Source organism: Melopsittacus undulatus, chromosome 10 (genome assembly GCF_012275295.1).
Source record: "Melopsittacus undulatus isolate bMelUnd1 chromosome 10, bMelUnd1.mat.Z, whole genome shotgun sequence".
NCBI classification, from domain to species: domain Eukaryota; kingdom Metazoa; phylum Chordata; class Aves; order Psittaciformes; family Psittaculidae; genus Melopsittacus; species Melopsittacus undulatus.
In genome coordinates, this window is record NC_047536.1 from 34159076 (window position 1) to 34179607 (window position 20532).

At 50.1% G+C, this 20532-nt stretch overlaps 1 protein-coding gene across 1 annotated transcript; it reads right to left on the bottom strand.

Annotated features, from left to right (window-relative positions):
• Positions 1–8358: 8358 nt before the first annotated feature.
• On the bottom strand, positions 8359–20197 carry RAD21L1 (RAD21 cohesin complex component like 1). The gene is made up of 13 exons (XM_005140391.3): positions 20035–20197; positions 18472–18601; positions 17022–17121; positions 15886–15992; positions 15348–15530; positions 14606–14707; positions 13844–13957; positions 13045–13274; positions 12016–12118; positions 11125–11264; positions 10343–10432; positions 9785–9862; positions 8359–9237 (listed from the first exon to the last, which is right to left on the bottom strand). Exons 1-13 carry the CDS (start codon positions 20176–20178, stop codon positions 9049–9051), a joined length of 1710 nt encoding a protein of 569 aa, XP_005140448.2. The 5' UTR covers positions 20179–20197; the 3' UTR covers positions 8359–9048.
• Between the last annotated feature and the right edge of the window lie 335 nt (positions 20198–20532).

Sequence of the window (20532 nt, forward strand, 5' to 3'; positions counted from 1 at the left end):
GGCCACGGCACCGCGGTCCTGGGCACGGGGAGCTGTGGGGTAAAGGCAACAGAGAGAGGAGGTGAAGGCAAAGAATGACCTTGGGGAGATGGGGACCAAACAAAGGTGACCCCCTGCACCACGGCACCGGGTTAGTCCCCATAGCCTCCTGTACAGATGTGAATGCATCCCCTGCACATCTGGGCTGTGCCTGACTCCCAGGATGGTGCATGCCCAAGGTCCTATCCTGCAGGGGATGCTGTGGCTGAGCACTTCCTTCATTTATAAGGCAAACCAGAAGCATAACAGGTCCCTGCCCATGGCCTGAGCCCCTTCCCCACCCGTCTCCAGGCACAGGATAAGCTTTCCCCGGCACAGGTCCCATTCCCTGCAGGCAAAGGGAGATCCAGGATGCAGGATGCCTCAGGGCTGGCACCTCTCGGAGCAGAGATGGGACAGGGGCTGTGACCCCCAGCCCTGGCCCAGGAGGGTCCCTGCAGTAGCCTGGGACCTGCTTGCTCTGAAGTGAGTCAGAATCAGATGTGCTCCAGTGAAACCGGGTGAGGAAGCCCAGATCCGGTGGGATGCGGAGGCAGCAGCAGATAATCCCTTAGGAAACACAGAGCCCGTGTGCTGTACATAAATAGGCCACATCCAGAGGCTCACAGCAACCGGCTGGAGCTGCTTGAAGAGGCAGCACCTTGGGATGTGATGGGATGTGAATGCTGCAGCACAGAGGAGCCACAGAAAGCATCTGCTCAGCACATCCATCCCGCTGAGCATCCCATGGCACCGCTGCGCTCACAGGCTGCCAGGGATGATGGCCAGGATGCCACTGAGCCCTTCCCATCCCCATCCCATTCACAATGCTGGTATTTATCCCACATTCTGGCAGCTCCAGCCCAGAGCAATGCAGGCAATGGGACCGGCCAGCTCATAACGGATGGGCAATTGGAAACACCAAGTGGTGCTGGGCTCTGCTCCAGGGGAGCACAAGGAGCAGGACAAGAATAGGGACAGGAGCAGAGGGTTGTCCCCAATGCAGCCTTTTGCATTTGTCACCCCAGGGCTGTTTCTCCAGCTGCCTCCTGCCTAAAGCCCAAAGCCCAGAGCAGCCAGCCCAGGCCTCTCCTCTGCCCTCACTACTCCCCGACCCCAAAACCACAAACACCCCAGCAATGCAGAGCAGAGACCCCCAGCCCTGGCATACGCAGTGCCCCACACTGGGGGGTGCCAGCAGCAGGATGTGGGGGTCCTGTTGCTCCCCTCCGGGATGGATTTGTGGGGGGATGACCCAGGGGTGACAGCTCTGCCCTGTCAGTGCTGTGTCCATGGCTGCAGGCTCTGCTAATGCAGCAGCGTGAATCAGCATCCAGAGCTGAGCTGGCCCCGGAGCAGCCTCCAGCAGCTCCATGCAGGGCTGCAGCACAGCGGGGCCAGCCTGTGCCTTGCTTTTACTGCTGCAGGGAGTGCCTCAAGCAGATACCAGGAGGGCTTTAAGGACATTCATGGCCATGGAGGTTAACTCCTCACAGCCGCAAACCCCGTGGTACCCATCATTGTGGTACCCATCATTGTGGTACCCATCACTGCCGCTGCCTCCTGCTCTTCCCTGGTCACAGCAATCACCCCCACACCAAAGGGTCCTTCCTTCCTCTGCTCCATTAACACCAGGTCAATGCCAGCACCTAAAGAGCACACATGCATCCAGCACAGGGGCTGGTACCACACCGGGGGCTCCCACACTGTGCCCCAGGTGCCTGCATCAGCATCCACAGCCAGGAAGGGCTCTGTGGGGAAGCAGGATTCGGCCTCACGCCTGCTGAGCTCAGTTCCTCCTCCTCCCACTGCTGCAGACGCGCCCAAGCCCACGCTCGATGCCTTGCACGGCACCAGATATAGGGTGAGAAGCTCGGAGCAGCCCCATGCTGCTGCCAACAGGCACCAAGATCCCATGGGGGGGTCAGCACCATCCTGCACCATGCCCGGGTCCCCCTCTCACAGCGATGCTGAGCTGTGCATCCCTCCCCTGGGTACCGGCTCTGCCCAGGCTGCCCCAGGGCAGCTTGGATTTAACCACTGGTAATAAATAAATCATCCCTGTCTTTATTCCTAGAGAATGAAAGGGCCATTTCAGCCTCCCCAAAGCCTGGGGCTGCTGAGGACAGGCAGGCTGAAAACACACCTTCCACATGGGATGTGGTTAACATCTAACAACAGAGGGAATCACTTCCCTGCCCTTAGGATGACCACTACAGCACATACCAGGACGAGCAGCTGCAGAGCGAAGGGAGCAAGAGGAAATCCAAGGTTATCTTATCAAGGGAGGAAGAGCTCTGCTTTCCTGGTGATGTGCAGGGGGGGCTGTTCCTGTGGCTGTTCAGGATCAGGAAAAACAAATGGAAAGGAAATGGAAAGCATTCCAAGAGGAATAACTGCATCCCTGAGCACGCTCTCCAGCAAGGAAGACAACAGCAGCCACGAGGGCCAGGAAACAGGGAGGTAACCAAGAGCAGGTCACTAACATTGGAAAACCATCCAGCAGAATCCCAGAGGGGTTTGGGATGGAAGGGACCTTAAAGCTCCTCCAGCTCCAACCCCTTCCACTGGAGCAGCTGCTCCAAGCCCCTGTGTCCAACCTGGCCTTGAGCACTGCCAGGGATGGGGCAGCCACAGCTGCTCTGGGCACCCTGTGCCTCAGCACCCTCACAGGGGAGAGCAGCAAAATTCCCTGTGGATCTTCCAGCTCCTTTGAAAAGAGCAGCACAAAATGGGACTTATTATGTGCAGAATGAGCCTGAGGGTTCACGCTAAATAAAAGCAATGGACCTTGATAAGGAAACAGATGGAGCACGAAGAGCTGATACCCACAATGGGGTGGGATGGAGCACAACTGAGCCTCTCTCCCCAAAGAGAGGAGGTCCCCACAGCCTGCACTGGGACATTGATTGCAACCACTCCGAGCACTCAGTGTCTGCTGTGGTCAGACAGGGATAGGGAGGCATTGCTCCTCCTAGAAGCTTCCTGCATGGGACACAGGGCCTGGAGAGACCCTCACCATCACCTCTGATGGGTCCTCAGCTTGTTGCTCCCATCACCTCTGATGAGTCCTCAGCTTGTTGCTCTGGGCTTTCATGCCTCCAGGCTCTGGAGCTTCCAAAGCATCTTGTTTTGCTCAGTCTCTGCAGGGTTCAGGGCTCATCCCGTGCCCATGGGGAGCACACAGGACAGTGAGGAGCACATGGAACCCTCCATCAGCCCTGGCCTAGAGCAGCAGCCACTGCACTTCCCTGGATTTCTTGCTCCCCTTTAGCAGGTTCCCTCCCCTGCCAGATTCCCAGACACATCCTGTGCTAGGACCACTTTGCAGCGGTGGCACCGAGCCCAAGTGTCTGAAAGCAGCTTCACTGATGGTGCAGAAAGCTCGGGAGAAGGAGGGTGAATTCCCTGCAGATCCCCCTGCACGGGCAGGAGATATCCAGCCTTCCAGCACTAACCAGGTTAAAAGCAGAGAGCAGCAGGGGGAGGGAAACCACAGCTCCGCTTTCCCAGGGAACAAAAGCCCTTCCTGCCCTTCCGATTGCTTTTCCTCCACACTAAAAATAAGCAAAGTGGCCAACGTGGCAACCGAGCAGCAGCAACCTGGTTTGGGACAGAGCAAACAGCAGTGCCGGGTCAGTGTGTGTGTGCAATGGGGCTGGGATGCAGTTGTGGGGTGGGAAGGGGCAGGATCCAGCAGCCAGGGTGCAGTAAGGAGGGGATCAGCAGCACAGGCACCATCCGAGGCAGGAGGTGAACGCTGCCGGGTGCACAGTGATGATGTCTGTGCTCCTCCTCCTGCCACAGGGGATATTTTGGGAGACAAGAGCTGCTTTGCTCCTGCTTGGGAGGTTCCAGTGGAGCAGTGAAATCCCCAGGAGCTGGGGACTCTGCTCCCTGCTCCAGCAGGGATGGGCTCATCCCAAAGCAGAGCTTCACCTGACTCCCATACAGAGGGGGATGCTCCAGTTCACACCAGGGCAGGGACAAACCACACAGGACGTTTATGCAACAGCCCCAGAAAGATCAATGCTGCTCAGAGCTGTTGCATCACGTAACGGACCGCAGGAGCCTCTCCTTTATCCCCTCGTTTGTTACAGAACGCTGAGTTGACAGCCAGAGCTTGCAGGAAAGCAGAGCCCATTCCAACAGATCGGGTTCTGCAGCTCATCGCTTTTCCAGCTGACCTGGCCATGGTGCAGGGTGGGAGGTGGTGATTCCTGGCCCTCAGCAGCTAAAAATAAGGACCTGGAGCAGAGGGAACAGGTTGGTCCCTGCGGAGGCCTCTGCAGGCAAAGGGAGCAGAGCTCCATGACAAGCACTGCAGCAGCAGCTACCAGGAGAGCAGGATGCCTGGGATGCGGATGCCATGGTCCCACCCCAGCTGGGCAGGTTGGGGGTACACATGAGATCACACCACACAGCCCATCCTGTGCCGGTGCTCTGCTGCAGGGCTGAGCTGAGGGCTGGGAAACAAGGAAGAGCCCACTCCTTCAGGATATGACGGCAAAAACATGGGAGATAAACCCAGCTTCCAGCACAGCAGTTACTCCTCCCCTCTGCACCCTTGCATGGGCTCAGTGCAGCACAAGCAGCCTCCCTCCTCAGCTCCCACCTTGAGCTGGGAATGACGGTGGTCACGGTGGCTCAGCCCTGGCTCCCTGCACCACTGGGCCTACTTTGTCACCCCACCAAACCTCCTGTCTCAGGCACAGGCATTGCCCCTCTGACCCCCCCACAGGTACCTCTGCAGCCCCAGATCCCCCGTGCACACATGGGGTCACACAATGAGGGACCCCAGTGTATGATAAGCACCACGAGCGCACGGAGGCAGGTTTGGGTGCGACAACCAGGAGCAGCAGCAGCACTGACCTTGTGGGGAGGAGAGAAACGAGCTCCTGGCGCATCAGGCAGCTCATGTGTTCCCCGGGTCCCTTCCGAGATGGAGCATTAAGCCATTAAATCACCAAACCTCAATGGCACAGCAGCTCCGGCTCCGGCAATGGCCCACGGTGCCGGGAGGGATGCTGGATGCTGCATGAGCAGATGTGGGTCTGGTGCATGCAGGGAGAGTCTGGCACATGCAGGGAGGCTCTGGTGCATGTGATGAGGATGTGGTGCATGCAGGAAGAGCCTGCTGCATGTGATGGAGGTCTGGCGCATGCAGGGAAGGTCTGGTGCATGCAGGGAGGGTCTGGTGCATGCAGGGAGGGTCTGGTCCTACAGGGATAGATAGACTGGGGCATGTGATGTGAGTCTGGCACATGCAGGGAGGGTCTGGCACATGTGATGGGGTCTGGAGCATGCAGGGAGGGTCTGGCGAGTGCTCTGCAGGTCTGGTGAGCATCCTGTATGTCCAGTGCCTGCTGTGATGGTCTAATGCCTGCAATACGGGTCCGGTGCTTGCGATGCAGGACCGGTGTGCCCGGTGCAGGTGCAGGTACATGAGATATGGGTCTGGTGAGGGTGACACGGGCCCGGTGCATGCCATGGGGGGCAGCGCACGCACTGCGGGGCCGGTGGGCGTGCCCGGTACATGCAATGCGGGTGTGCTGCGGGCCCGATGCGCGACCCGCCCCGAGCACCCCCGGCCCCTGCTCCCCCTCCCGCACCGGAGCTCCGGAGCCCCCTCCCCGCTCCGCAGCCCGCAGGGGCCGAGTCCCGGCGGCCGAGCCCCCCCCCCCTCGCCCCGCTCACCTGCACGGGCCCCGCTGCCGATGTCCGGGGCGGCAGCGCCGGCGGGGGGGGGTCAGCGACCTGCCGGGGAGGGAGAGAAGAGCGGGCGGTGAGCGGCGGAGGGGGGCACGGACCGGTGACACCCCCCCGGCATCCCCGGACCCCCCCCGCCTCCATCACCTGCGCCGGCCTCCATGGGTGCGGTGGGATGGATGGAGGGATGGAGGGATGGAGGGGAGGATGGAAGCAGGGAGGGAGGGATGGAGGGAGGGATGAGCCTTGCAGCTGCGTAATTTGCCTCCCTCCTCTGCGCTCTTAAAGCGACGGCGGCGTCGGCGCCGCCCCCCCCGCCGGGTTTCCCCCCCGTTTCTATGGCAACGCCCCTTTGCCGGGATGCACAACCCTGAATTTTAAGGAAAAGCCGGTTTTTGGGGTCCCTTCCCCGCAGCGGAGCCCCGCGGGTCCCGGCGCTCCGCTCCTCTCCCCGCGTAACCCCGGAGGAGGAGGAGGGAAGGGAGGAGGAGGAAGGGGGACCCCCACTCTGCGGCCCCCCCGGCCCTTGGAGTGCCCCCAGAGCCGCAGTTTTCCTCTAACCAGCCCAACTGGGAGGACAGGACATCCGTGTGCTCCCAATGACGCACTGCGTGCAGCCACATCAGTCCCGGAGCCACCGACAACCAGCGGGACCCAGCACAAGCCGGAGCCTCCCCCGGCTGGCAGCGGCTGCCACGGCACGTCCGATGTGCCGAGCACGGTGTGGTTACCTCTTGTTTTCTCCTGGAGCTGTCGAGGTTCAGCCCTTCAAACCAAGGAGCAGGCATGGGGTGAGGCTGCTTCGTGCTTGCTGGGAGCCACCGGGAGAAGCAGGATCAGTCAGGTTGGGAAAGACCTTTAAGATCATGGAGTCCAGCTGTTAACCCAGCACTGCCAAGGCCACCACTAACCCGTGTCCCCAAGTGCCACATCTATGTCTTTTCAATACCCCCAGGGCCGGTGCCTGCAGCCCTGCCCTGAGCAGCCTGTTCCAATGCCTGAGCACCCTGTGGGGCAGGAATTGTTCCTCAGCTCCATCTAAACCTGCCCTGGTGCAGCTTGAGGCCGGTTCCTCTTGTCCCATCCCTTGTTCCTTGGGAGCAGAGCCCAGCCCCTCCTGGCTCCATCCTCCTGGCAGGCACTTGCAGGGAGCCATCAGGTCCCCCCTGAGCCTTCCCTTCTCCAGACTGAACCCCCAGGTCCCTCAGCCGTTCCCCATCTCTCTTCTGCTCCAGGCCCTGCACCAGCTCCATTGCCCTTCTCTGGCCCCACTCCAGCACCTCAAGGTCTCTCTTGTAGTGAAGGGCCCAGAGCTGAACACGGGATTCGAGGTGCACCCTCACCAGTCCCCACTGCTGGGGGACAGTCACTGCTCTGGTCCAGACTGGCTTTGGCTCCATCTCTGCCCTAGTTATTGCAGCTGAAAGGACCCAGGGGTGGCTGCAGCCTGGGAGAGCAGTGATGTGCATGTATCTGTGTGCCCAGGTTACACACGTGTCCCTAACACCCGATGTATATGCTTGCAGGTGGAAGCAGTTCACACCATTGTGGGGTCAGAGCAGAACCTGCTCCATGTCTGGGGCTGGAGCTGAGGCCATGGCTCTGAGCTAAACCCATGCTCAGGTCCCTGTGCTCCCCCTGCCCTCACAGGCTCCCTTACTCCCCCACCGTTATTCCCAAGTTCTGACAAGCCTGTTCTGGGAACACCTGCAGTCTGTTCCCGACCTATTTCCTGCAAGGTCTGTACCTCATTTATTCCAACACACAGACTCGTTTCGATGTACATGTCTCCTGCCTCTCATCTATTCCTGCTCGCCTCCAGCCTCCTTTTGTTTCCCTCTTTCCTGGTGAATCCAGCACGGAGCTGCTCTCCCTGAAAGGAAAATGAATGTGTTATCACCTCTGCTGCCACTGGAGCTGCTCTTACCACGTGGCAACGGTGCCGGTGGGAGATGCAGTCATTTTGGATGGCTTTTGGGGGAGAATAACAGGATTTCTCCTTCCCTCCCCAGGCTGCAGTGCTCTGTGTCACAGGGGCTCCCTGGACACTGCTGGTGGGGATCGGGGCTGGTGCAGGGGAATGGGGATGAGGTTTTTGCTCCTCCTTTGGCCATGCACTCACCGAGAGTCAGATTTAGGGAACCAAACCCCTTCCTGAGCCCAGGTTGGTACCTGATTCCCAAGTAAAACTAGTCCCAAAAGAGGAGAGGGGAACACACCACCCTCAAGTGCAGTCTTGGCCTGACACATCTGAAGAGCAGCACTCCCATTCCCATCAGAAAAAGAAAATGCCATTTTTCTTGAAGTAAATGGGAAGGTTTTTACCAAACAAGGCTGTTTTCCTCTCTCTTACAGCCAGAGAGGTAACCCCATGGCGAGCAAAGGCTTCTTACTGCTTATTTTATCAAATAGAAGTAAGAATCCAGGTGGAACAGCCCCAGGCCCAGGATCTTCACAAATACACAGGGACCACCTGGACACCAACATCCTCCATCCTTCCAAATTGTAAGATTACTGACTCTGAGAAGGAGATGCCAGAGTTTGAACTTCGAGCACAAACACCAAGGAGCACAGGAGGTGTCGTATTCTGGTTTTTATTGATTTCATGGTAAGAGGGGGAATGTACCCAGAGCCACCTGTGTGGGTTCAGTGTGCCTGGAAAACACCACCACATGACAGTACAAGTGTTAAAACTCATCCTAAATTCTATGAAAATACAAAAAACTACAAGATTTCCTCTAACAGCCATTTTTAAATAGGGCTACACATAAATAAAAGACCTCATCCTTAAGTGAACATGCTCCATGGAATGTGAGCTGGAGGATTTGCAGGGGAGAGGGATCTCTCCCTGCCTGAACACATGGAAACAATGCTGGAGGCACTACCTCACTGGGCCTTGAAACAGCAAACACTGGCCTTTCTCTGGAAGGAATCATTGCAAACAAATGAACTTTGGATACAAAGAACTCAACAGATTTCTCTTACTAATGGTGTGAGAATTAACACGTGTGATAGTTCAAATTTGGTCTCCTAAAAAGGATTTTAAGGACTTTTCCTAAAACCCCTCACAACATCAATCCCTCCCTACTGTATTGTAGGGATATTTTATTAATGGAATAAGTAACTGCTTATCCCCAAACCAGCTATATTAAGAATAAACAAGCTAACAAGCTAGGGAACATGTTGGCACGAGCCTGTCACACAGTAGTTCAGAGGTGGCTCCATGGTTTAACAGAACATTCAGTTTTCCCACAAAATCCATTTGCTGGAAAATCACCAATCAATCAGGTTGATTTTTGGTGGCTTATCTGGCTCTGACCATCACTGAGCATCAAACATAGGGCCAGGGGTGGCTGTGATGTTGGCGAAGGGAGCACTCTGCTTGAGCTCCACAACCGACTGCTTCTTCAGCACCAGCAGGATGTAAAACTTGGCTGCAGCCTCTTTCCGGTTGTTTTTCCAACTGAGATCCCGGAAACTGAAGGAGCTCATCCCGGATCTCTTCAGGTGCTGCGGGAGGGAAGCAGGACAGTCAGGTTGGCTCTTCAGGTGAAGCACATCTGAAATGGTTTTCAGCATGCAAACTGATAGAACTCATCACTGCCTGCTCTCTGGGTGCTGGGTACCCAGCTCTGTCACAGGCAATTAGTGCCACACCTAATCAAGTGTTATTTCTTGGGGTTTAATGACTACACTTATATGAAAAGCCCCTTCAGACCCAAACCATTCAATGATTCCTTGATTCTATAAGGAGACAGTCTTGACACTTCTGTTGGACCATGGCAGGCACTCAGAATCCTGGTTTCCCAAGTAAATACCAAGGAAACACGACAGCAGTAATGGGGTCAGGTGTTCAAGGCCAGGTTGGACAGGGCTTGGAGCAACCTGCTCTAGTGGAAGGTGTTCCTGCCTGTGTTGGGGGCTGCAACTGGATGAACTTTAAGGTCCCTTCAAACCCAGACCAGTCTGGGATTCCATAAGGAAGAGGTTTCTGACAGGGTCCAACTGAAATCAATGTCTGGGTTTGGCATCTAATCATAAAACCCAGCACTGGTACCTGTAAGCCTTTTAAGAACTGGAGAGTTCTTTTGTTCCATTTGATTTCTTCACTGTCTTTCCTGTTCTTCATGAGCTCCTTGAGAGGAAACAGAACAGAAGGTTAGGTGGCATGTGTATGATAACAAGGACAAGAGGTCTAACTGAAAAACCTAGCTGAAACTGGGCATTTTGGTGGCCATACTCAGGATATCTGAGACCTCTGACACCTCTGTGGTCACACAAGGCTTTGTGGAACAGAAAGGAATGCTAACTCTGTTCTTTCTGCTACCAAGAAGCAGCTCAGGTGCATGGTAGCACTGTGGACATGGTCCCATTGAGGCCTGGAGAGGCAGCTCCACAAGAAGACACTGCTCTGCGTGCCTGGGTTGTGACAGCATTTGTGCTGGTCAGAGTCAAAAAAGGCAGTTGAAAAATCTGGGTTTAGGCTTTGGGCTTAACCTCTGAAGGCTAAAGGTGATGTGAGTGCAGGCAAACAAGGCCACAATGCTATTTTAATCTATCTGGGAAAGAACAGAGTGTGACACAAGCCAGAGCAGTCAGCTTGGAGCACACATACATTTGTTAGCTCAGCTTGCTGTGTTTCAGCTTCTTGGCCCAGGATACTGGTCACCAGTGAGGAGCTCTCAGACAAACCCATTGCATCCTGCTGTCAGAAGAGAGAGTGATCAACAGGAGTTACAGTTCATGGGCACAGTGCAAATCCCAATGACACAATTCTGCTCCAAGAATGTATTACAAGCAATGTTTTCCAAAATGATGGAATAGTCCCTATTTTTACTACATCCCACCTAGGAAGGGACTTTGCTTTAGTATTTACCCTACAGCTGATCTGCACCTGCAGCCTTGCTTCAGGCACAGACCCTACACGTTCTGCTACTGTTAGATCCAATTTTGTCATGCTTTTCCAACTTTAACAAGCCTCATATTCCCTAAGAAATGCCCTTGTACCTCAGCCTGAGTAAAGAGAGCAGAAATAGAGGATCTGTTATTGCTTATTTCCTCAATATGAGTCACAAGAGGTAAGTTTTATCCTTTATAAAGATGACTAGATTGATCTCTGCAGCACAGAGGCTGTATTTCACATTTAGCTTTCATGTATAATTAGTGATCTGACTGCAATCTATACAGATTAATAGACATTTTAATTAATCATTAATTCATTGTGTCTACCAAAGTGCTTATAAATAAACTTTTATGCCTCTAAATAAACTATCAGCTGCCTCTAGCATGTCTTCAAACAGGTAGTAGGAACTTCTGAACATGCTTTAAATGGAACCCTGGCATAAAACAACACCAAGAAATACATTTAGGTGTCTAAAACTTATAGAAACTGCTCACTATAGTTTCACCACAGTGATCATCAGTTCCATTTCTATTACTCTCTGATGGCAGCATAAACAAATCATGTCTAATTTTTCTCTCAGTGCCTGAATGAGCTGACTCCTGCAGGAAACTTGGCTCTTCTACTATCAGCATCTCTGTATTAATGAAAAAACAAGGTTTAAGAGGCAATTCCTGGCAATCTCTGTCCTTAAAAATACACTGAAACCCAACAGTCACACCCTCATTAGCAATATTTGATAGCAAGAGCCAGAAGGACTAAATACAGATTAAATATCATTCCCAATCAGACCATGGAAGAAGAAGAACATCCAGGAGAGTTTTCCCTTTCCTATCAGTTGACCTTTAGGCACTGCAGGAGGTGGTTCTGCTGATGAACTGAGGCAGACACCCAGATTGTATTTCTAGCAGAGCAAAGGGGTGAAAGCAGATACATCACTCAGCACATGTGAAATAGAACATTTCCTCTGGCTTGGTATTAACCCAAACGCTGTCTTCAAGATACAAATACATGTTATTGACATGAATTTGGAAATCTGGAGAGTGGTTTGGTTAAACTCAGAAAAAGTGGGAAGCTTTTGTTCTCTTTTAAAACAAATCTGCTGTGTGGTAGACAATTAGAGAAGCAAAAGTGAACCCTAAAATACCTCCTTATGCCACAAGGAAGAAAAAGACTTGAATTTCATTTCTGAACTAAGGAACAAAAGAACAACAAAGTACTTACAAAAACAAAAAGCTCTTTAAAAATAAGTAATTAATAGCCAATCTCCTCAACATTTAACTTTTTTTGGCGTTTGCTTAGAGCAATACTGCCCATTCTCTTAAACATTAGGTAAAACAGAGTATTTTCTAACAGCTAATTCTGCAACAACAGAGTTAAAACATTACCTGTGCTCTCTTGCCCTTTCCTTGTTTCCTCCATTTCAGACTCCCTCTGTATTTCCTTCCTTCTCATCTTAACTCGGTGACTCTTGAAGCATGTTGCAAGGAGCTGCAAACAATTATTTGCACTGGTTTGCTTTCAGAACACCATGTCGCATTATTTGCAATGACCAACACAAAGCTATCAATCTGAGCATCAGTTACTGCAACCCAGAATTTAGGTATTTGAATTAGGTCATTCTGAAAACCTGGATTTTTAATTTATTTTTTAACAATAGCTTTCTGCAGCTTCAACATTGCAGTGAACTCCATGAAGAAACATCTTAGGAACAGCTTGGGTCTGTTTTCCTTGAAGCCAGCCAGTAAGGAAGGATGAAAGAAAGAAGCATCTGCAGCTCTGTGTGTGTGAATAACATTCATCCCTGACAGAGCGAGCTGTAGTTCTGTCCCTGGACTCTGAGTGGTGAAGCTGTGCTGCTGTGAACCTGCAGTGCTGCTGCTGGCCTGCAGCCCCTGCTGCCCTGCTCTCACCAAGCCACACAGCACAAGGCACTGCAGTAAGGCTGCTGCACATGGCTTATACTGGGGCTCTCATTATCGCCATTAGCTCTTCTTTATCTTATCACCAGCTCTAAACTTGCTGCCAGCTTATTTGAACAGTCTGTCAGAATCTACATGAGGACAGGAAAGGCTTTGATCTTTAAGGTCCTTTGCAACCCAAACCATTCTGTGATTCTATGACTCTATGGGATGAAATGTCAGCTCTCATGGGTTTTTGTCATCTTTCACTTGGTGGTGGACAGCCACAGGTGAAAGCCCTGAGCTCTACAGATTGGCTTCCTAATGGAGCAACTGCTCCAGTTGAGAGCATGCAAATAACCATCAGGTATCCAGCCCAGCTATACTGTAAGACAGGACTTCAGTGATGCCACATACATGGGAGGGAGTTCACAGCAACCCAAGCCTGAAAAACCTCTCACAGTGAGCTCCTAACCTAGCCAGTGATATAAAACCCTGCAAGGACTCAATCTTTACCATTTGCAGCTTAGCAGAAAGCAGCAGCTGTGTCGTTTGGGACAGGAGTTTATCCACACCTCCAGATTTCTTCCACAGCATTGTTTTTTTGGTTGGGGGGGCGAGGTCTAAGGTGCCCATGATGTCTGTGCAGTTGTTCAGTTGGTTGTACATGGCATAGCAGGTGAGTTCCTTGTCTACATCCACAAACAGCTTCCTCTTTCTTTTCTTCCTTCTCCTCTGGGTGGCAGCTAAAAAAAAGGTCTAAATAATGTCTATTCACAGAACACTCAGGTATGAAACAGGCATTGGACTCAAACAGACAGGCTGACGACCTCCCAAAACATCACACAGACTTGAAAATCAAAGTACAAGCACATGGGCTGCTTCTCCAAAGGTTTTTGTACATACACTCCTTGTATTCCTGTACAGGAACTTCACACACGTTTAATGGCAGAAGACATATGACTATTGCACTAAAGAATCAGGAACATGAGAACATAATGAGGACACATGATATGCCACCAGGACTGAATAATCTCTCTCTAATCCATCAGGAAGTTAATTATTCCAAGAACTGCTGATGTCCTCAACAGGTTTCATTACCTCCTAATGAATATCTGTATTTGTCAAGTTTAATCCTTTAGCAGCTGGATTAAGGTGTATGTAGTAAACAGGAAAGAAAGCCAGGGATTGGTTATATGGCAATAACTTCCTGAATATTGTTTTGGCAGGCTGGAAGATTCCAGAATGCTAAATAATAGTGTCAACATGAACTTGTTGGTGCAAACATTCAGCAAGAAACTGGTCACATACTGACCTGCAGCATCAAGTGGCTCAAGCACAAATCCATCATCTTCTTTCAACACAAGTGTGGTTTCACTCACCAGGTGACTGACTTCCTTAGTGGTGGTGTCTGCACAGCAGGACTCAACTATAAGAAAACCCAGAAAATGACCCAGAATTTAAGAAATGATTCCATCTTGTAAAGTTTCTTTATCTCACACCACAAAATGATATCGGACAAAGAAGATCAGAATTAGAGAACCATGATTTTGTCTGTAATCTCACAGTTTTAAAGAAACAGTGTGTGTGTGGGGGGGGTGTTATAAGGATTTAAGATATCAAAAGATTTCCAGAAACACTTTTCAGAAATCAGTGTCACTGGTATCAAACCAAAAGAAGACAAACAACAACCTGATGATCTTACTGAAGTGTCACTTGTTGAAATATGAAGCCAGAAATACTCATAGGTGAAGTTCAAAGTTACAGCAAACCCTCATTCAGGTTCCTTTCCCCTCCAGAAGTGATCTCCTGCTGTGGAGGCAGCAGGTGGACCAACAGCACGTCCAACAGGATGTTATACCAAAGCGTTTCTAAGCAATGTCAAGTTACAAACCTGGGATCCCCAGGTCTAACTGAATTATACCCAAAATGGAGGATGTAGAATATTAGGGGGAAAAGAAACACAAACAGAATAAATGAACCAAGGCAAAAGGAATGGGACATGGTACAAAGCTGAAGCACTAGTGCAGGAACAGGGGTTGATGTGAGGACAGCAGGGTGGGTGCTGCAGACTCACCAGCTGTGCTGTTCTCCAGTAGCTCTTGGAACAAAGGGTTTTCTTCCTCCATATCAAGAATGTCTTTAACCAGGCCTGTGTGCTCATCCCTCAACAGGATTTCTTACATATAAAATACATTGGTTTAGTCATTCAAAGCCTTAGTAGCCATGAAATAGCCTGATACAAACTAATGTGACTTATTCAAGGTTAATCCTCAGCAAACAAAACCCGCTCAGCTCCCACAAATGGCTGCAGTGGAATGGTGGCCTTCAGGGGTGCAAAGAGGAGAAGGTTACTCTTCACTTTGAGTTTCCACTATTGCTCTGAAAAGTATTATATTGATATCGTTTAAAAGGTATAGATCTAAAAAGGTTTATGTAACTACTCTAAGCCGTAAAGATGTAGAAGCTCCTTTGCTGCCTTTGCTCTTACAATAAGGATAAAAATGCTGCCGTGTTCCACCTTCAAATATATGAACTAAATGGTTCAGCATTAAGTATAACTGGAATGCCTTTAATTCTAAGAACCTGAAATATAACCTTTAAAACAATTTTATTTGGCAATGTCTGGCATGGATTCTCATGTCAGTCATATGTCATAGATTCAGTGCTAAGTAGAAAGCAAAGGAAGCATGAATTCAACAAGAAAACAACAGAACTTATGTTTGAAAGCAATCACTTTCACTCTGTCCTGTTTGTTTTCCTGCCAGACTAAAAATATTTGGAAAGAAACTGATCCTGTTTATCTGTGTCAAACCTACCTATCATATCTTCAGCATTCCCCTCGTCTCCAAAGCTGTCATTCTCAAAACAGAAGGTCTCCTCTCGCAGAACAGACCTGTCCCCATTCACACTCACAGAGGGATCCACCACAAGACTGTTGCTATTTGTTAAGATGCTGCCATCCAAGAAGCTTTGTTTCCTCAGGGCTTCTGGTTCGTCATCTGAAGAAACACAGAACATCCCATGCTTTATCTTCAGGAATCTTTGAAACATGTATCTATCCAGTTCCTAGATGTTTCAAATCGTTTTTAAAAGGTTGTAAGATGCCTCAATGCCTCAAATGGAACAAAACCCAACCTGTAGCTAACTCAGTAAAAAGCAAAGTGTTGGGTTTGATTCTCCACTATCACATTATACTACTTAGGTGGAGCCATTACACAAAAATTTAAGCATAAAACAGTATGACAGAGCAATCAGCACAAATAACAGCTTTATAACAAGGACACAGACTGGACCAAATTTTGCATAAACACACTTTTCCTTAGGGAATATTTCTAATTCTTCAACTTCTCTCACCAAAGTTTCTGTCACAAAGAAATAAATTACTCCCGTAATCCTCTGCAAAAGTGATGTCCTCAGGTCTGCTCTGGTTCGAGGTGAAGTGTTCAGCAAGATCAATGGCACTGATGGAAAAAACAGCACACAGAATAAAAGGAGACCTGAGAACCACTGAGTATTTAGCTGGAATGTGAAAACTTGCTTCTAAACAGTCACCAATCTGATGTTTTATCACAAACCCCCAAAGACAGCTTGTTTTCCGTGGCATTGGAAGCACCCTGGCTGATCCTCAAGGAGAGAACATTTTTTCCCCAAGGCTATTTGCAGTTGAGCCAGCGAGGGTTTTATGGAGAAATTTCACTGCTTTAAATTTCCTCTACGAGCTAAAAATAAGCATTTGGAAACCAGGTGCTGGGTGTTTATTAACAATGGTACCTCCAAGCAAGCAGGAGGCCACCACCTGGGCTGGCCAGAGCACTATGCAGCCTCCAATGTACACCACACAGTGGGGACTGACCCTGTCCTGACCAGGGGAACCCTAAACAAACCCCATCAAACTGCATTCATGATAAGGTACAGAGGAAGCCTCAGGAGAAATCCGTTATCCCAGACCTTTGGGGGGCATCAGAGCTATCACAACATGCCTTGGCCTCCTGCTTTCTATCAGTGTTTCTACATTAATGCTAATTTGTGTCAGGAAAGCCAATGAAATATGCTGGCTTTTCAACAGGAGCCAAGCTGACTGGTGCTGATAACATACACCAGCCTCAATAGAGCCAGAAATTAAATGCAGTTACACAAGGGAGCAGTACAACGTGGTGAGATTACTCACTAGAGCTCCCTTGCTCTTACAACAGGATTTACACTATCTCCTCTTGAGGTCAGAGAGTGGTTTGCAGGCTTCACTCTGGCAATTTGAAACCCTGAACTCTAAGTTTATGCATTATTTCATTGCAAAGGGCTGTTGATTAAACAGACTTTGAGGGCTCAACAAAAGCACAGCTCCTGTGACTGCAGCCTCACAAAGCTGACTCAGCATTTAGGGGAATCCAGGTATCAAAGCCAAACAATTCCACCTGAGTCTTCATCAGATAACATGAGGATATCGTCTTTTACTTCTGAAAATACTGAATAAAACCGAGGGAAGCATTTACTTGACATCAGGTAGTGGTGTTTCAAAATCATAAAACTCTTCAGGTAGTGTAATGGCTTGATAAGTAGCCTCAAAGCTCTGCTTGGGAAGGTCAACAAGGCCTGGAACAGATAACAGCACAAAGTAAGCATCAGTAAGGTAAAAGTAATGCTCTCCCACGTATGGATATTGGAACTATAAACCTGTCAGAAGGACTGCTGCTGTTCTAATAACAGAAGGGCAAAGTTTAGGCCCTGTGTCAACAGGACTCCAAAGTGGAAGTAAAGTCCTTCCTTTACATGTATTTTAGACACCATATTTTTTACAGATACAGCAGAGTCTGCTACTACAGGACATGAGATAAAGTAAATATATGGGGTTTATTAACAGCTACTTGAAGTCCCTGGAAGATCCTTGCAGCTGACATTTAGCCTGGAGTCTTCCACACCACTTCAGATGAATTATTGTGTTTTCTTTCCCTCTCCAGTGTCTGCATAACTGCTCTTCAGCATCAAATAATTATGAAGTGAGAGTGCAAATACTCAGTAATGGGAGGATCTGGGAACAGTTCAGATGAGAAGGGATTTCCAAAGGTCATCTAATGCAATCTTTTGCTCAGAACAGGGTTAGTTCCTAAGTCAGATCACTTCTGACTGTTTCTGATGGAGAATGACAGCAGCCCTGGACAGTAACAAGCAATAGGACAGGAGGAAACAGCCCCAAGCTGCACCAGGGGAGGTTTAGACTGGATATTGAGGGATATAAAAGCTTCACCAAAGGGCTGTCAAGCACTGGAACAGGCTGCTGAGGGCAGGGTTAGAGTCACCAACCCTGAGAGTATTTAAAAGACATGTAAATGTGGTGCTTAGGGGTCTTGGCAAGGCTGGGTTAACAGCTGGGCTCAATGATTTTAAAGGTCTTTCCCAAACTAAATAATTCTTTAATCCTATGATCCTGTCCTTGAGAATAATGTAGAGTAGGCATTTGCTACTCTGCAAACCGACCAGGTCACAAAGCACATTAGGGCTGACAATAGATGCTGATGTCCTGTTGTTAGCCGTTCATTAGACAACAGTGCCTCCTCGTTTGCTGCCTAAGAATGACAAACATGCAGCCAGTTGGGAAAGGATCCAGCCGTGTCTGCTCCCTCCTCGCTGGCTTCATGGGCAGAGTTCAAAAGCCACTGTCAGGTCTGGCACTAACACTGTTAGAACGCTGCTGGTGTCATCAGAAATGAAAATCAATTAGCTGACAATGGAGGCTGAAATGAAGCTTCTCCTAATATAACCACTTAAGATATTGCTTCTTTTAAAGGAGTCAAAGACCTGACATGGTGTTAAATTAAACATCAGCAGTAGGCCACTGGTATGTTTGGGGTCAATAATGTGTATTTAACAGGAATATCCACAGTTACCTTGGAAAATGAGAGCTGTAAAGGACACAGGGGGAAGGATGCAGAGCTCTGTACGTACCCGGCCGAAAGGCTGTCCTCATTTTTGTCAGAGCTTCACTGCAGTCTGCCATGAGGTACTTGGCTTTCCTGTAGTAAATCCGCACCACTCCGAGGAGTAAGTGTCCAGAGGTTCGCAGAGCTATTGTAAACTGGGATGGGTTAAAAAGGTTGTCCAAGAGTGAGGATTTGAGGCAAAACCATTAAAATGGAAATGTTTTTCCATTCAAATGGAACTATTACCCAGCAGTGAGGGAGTTCCAGTGTCATACACCAGTACAGAGCTCTGAAATTCAACAAGGCTTTGTGCTGATGTAGAGGATCATAAACAGAGCCTAGAAACCTCTAGCTGCTTCTGCTGCTAAACATTGCCGTGCCTGAGCATGAGGCCTGAACTGAAGCTCTTCCTTTATCTAAATCACCTCAACTAACTGCCAACAAACAGTGTAACACACCCTGAAACATCAAGCAGCCGTGCATAAACCAGTATTTGACACTTGGGTTATTTAACTGAGCAGACACCATACCTGTGCCCTTATTATGCAAATAAAGGCCATAATATGCCTTATTTATGTAAAGTCTTCCTGCATCAAGCACACTCGGGGTGGTCATGCTGATGCGAGGCAGGACAGCATAGAAGGGAAAGTAGGGGGTATTCATCTAATACCTCTTGGAAAACACTTCCATATAGTATCAATTTAACAGCACTCTGTTAATGGTAACCCATGCAGGACAGTGGGATTCGGGCTGCCATATATCAAGCAGGTGTTTCCATTGGGGAAAACATAACAATAAAAACCTGCTTGCACCAGCTGAAAGCCTTGGATCTCCTGAGCCATTGACCATGCAAAGCATTGCTCACCGTTCCCTTGGATGCAGCTGCAATGGCAAGGCCAAGGACTGAGCCATGGGTCCTTGATTACCTGCATCTGTTTGCTTGAGTCACACCTTATCTGGCAGGCACAGAGGACTTCAGCCTCCTGGGGTGGTCACAGAGCCTCCCATAAGCACTATGGATGCTTAATCATGTATTTAGCTGCTTATAATGGGGGACCTGGAAGAAGCCCACTGAAAGTGGTGGTGAGATGTCAAAAGTTGGTTATTATAAGATCAGCAAACGTGTACCATATCATGGCTCTTTATTAGCCCCTTGATACGAACCAGCAGCCAACTCCTGCATGGTTCTGCGGCACAAGCACCACCATTCCCAAGTGCTGCTGTACAGCCCTGGGGCAAGAACAGTGCTACCACACTGCACTGATGGCATTGTGCTGCCCCAGACCCACTCACCGTGACCCCAGAGCTCCATCCCTATGGATGGACGCGCTGTGGTAACACCGCCTTACACTGCCCAAAAACACACACCACAGCTCCAGGAATGTGCCTACAGCTTAAATAACCACATAACTGCCATTTCCATGGGGTTTGGTTGATCAAGACTCAAACAAAACCCTCCCGCTGGCTCTGGAACAACCACAGACTCACCTGAGGTAACGCTCCCCACAGCGAGCCCTGCTCCTGAGGAACATGGCTCCCCTCTGCCCCACAGCCTCCCCAGGGCCACCTTCCCCCTTTACCAGCCCACCTTTGGCGAGATGATCGTCTCGATGGTGGCCTCCAGGTTGCACTGGAATATGTGAGCTTTGGTGAGCTTCTTCTCCCAGTGCGCAGCCAGCCAGATCTTGGCCAGCGGCCCGCGCTTGTTCACCAGCAAGTGCATGTAGAACATGGCGCCCGCGCTGAGGGAAGCCCCCGCCAACCCAGATCCGGACAGAGGGATTGAATGGGACACGGAGGGATGAGGGGGATTTGGTGGGATCCTAAAGGAGAGGGGAAGGGGATTTGATGGGAGACTGAGGGGATTTGATGGGATACTGAGGGGATGGGGGATCCAGCGAGGCCCGGAGGGGATGAGGGGGTTCAGGCGGAGCTGAGGGATGGAAGTTACCTCAGGTGGGTGCTGAGGGGACAATGGGGATTTAAGTGGGATGGGGGAGATTTATTGGGACAAGGGGGAATTCGGTGGGATCCTGAGGGGATTGGGGGGGAAAGGGGGTGTCTGAGGGGATGGGGATGGCGGGTT

Bases quoted from the DNA above. Each gene is read 5' to 3' on its own strand.
- RAD21L1 (XM_005140391.3), bottom strand. From the start codon at position 20,178: ATGTTCTACATGCACTTGCTGGTGAACAAGCGCGGGCCGCTGGCCAAG. The intron at 15,531-15,885 runs GTGAGAGAAGTT...GTGTTTCTTCAG, and splicing joins TCTTTGTGACAGAAACTTTG to ATGACGAACCAGAAGCCCTG. The intron at 9,863-10,342 runs GTATGTGTGCTC...TTTCCTCTCAAG, and splicing joins AGCAAGCTGAGCTAACAAAT to GAGCTCATGAAGAACAGGAA.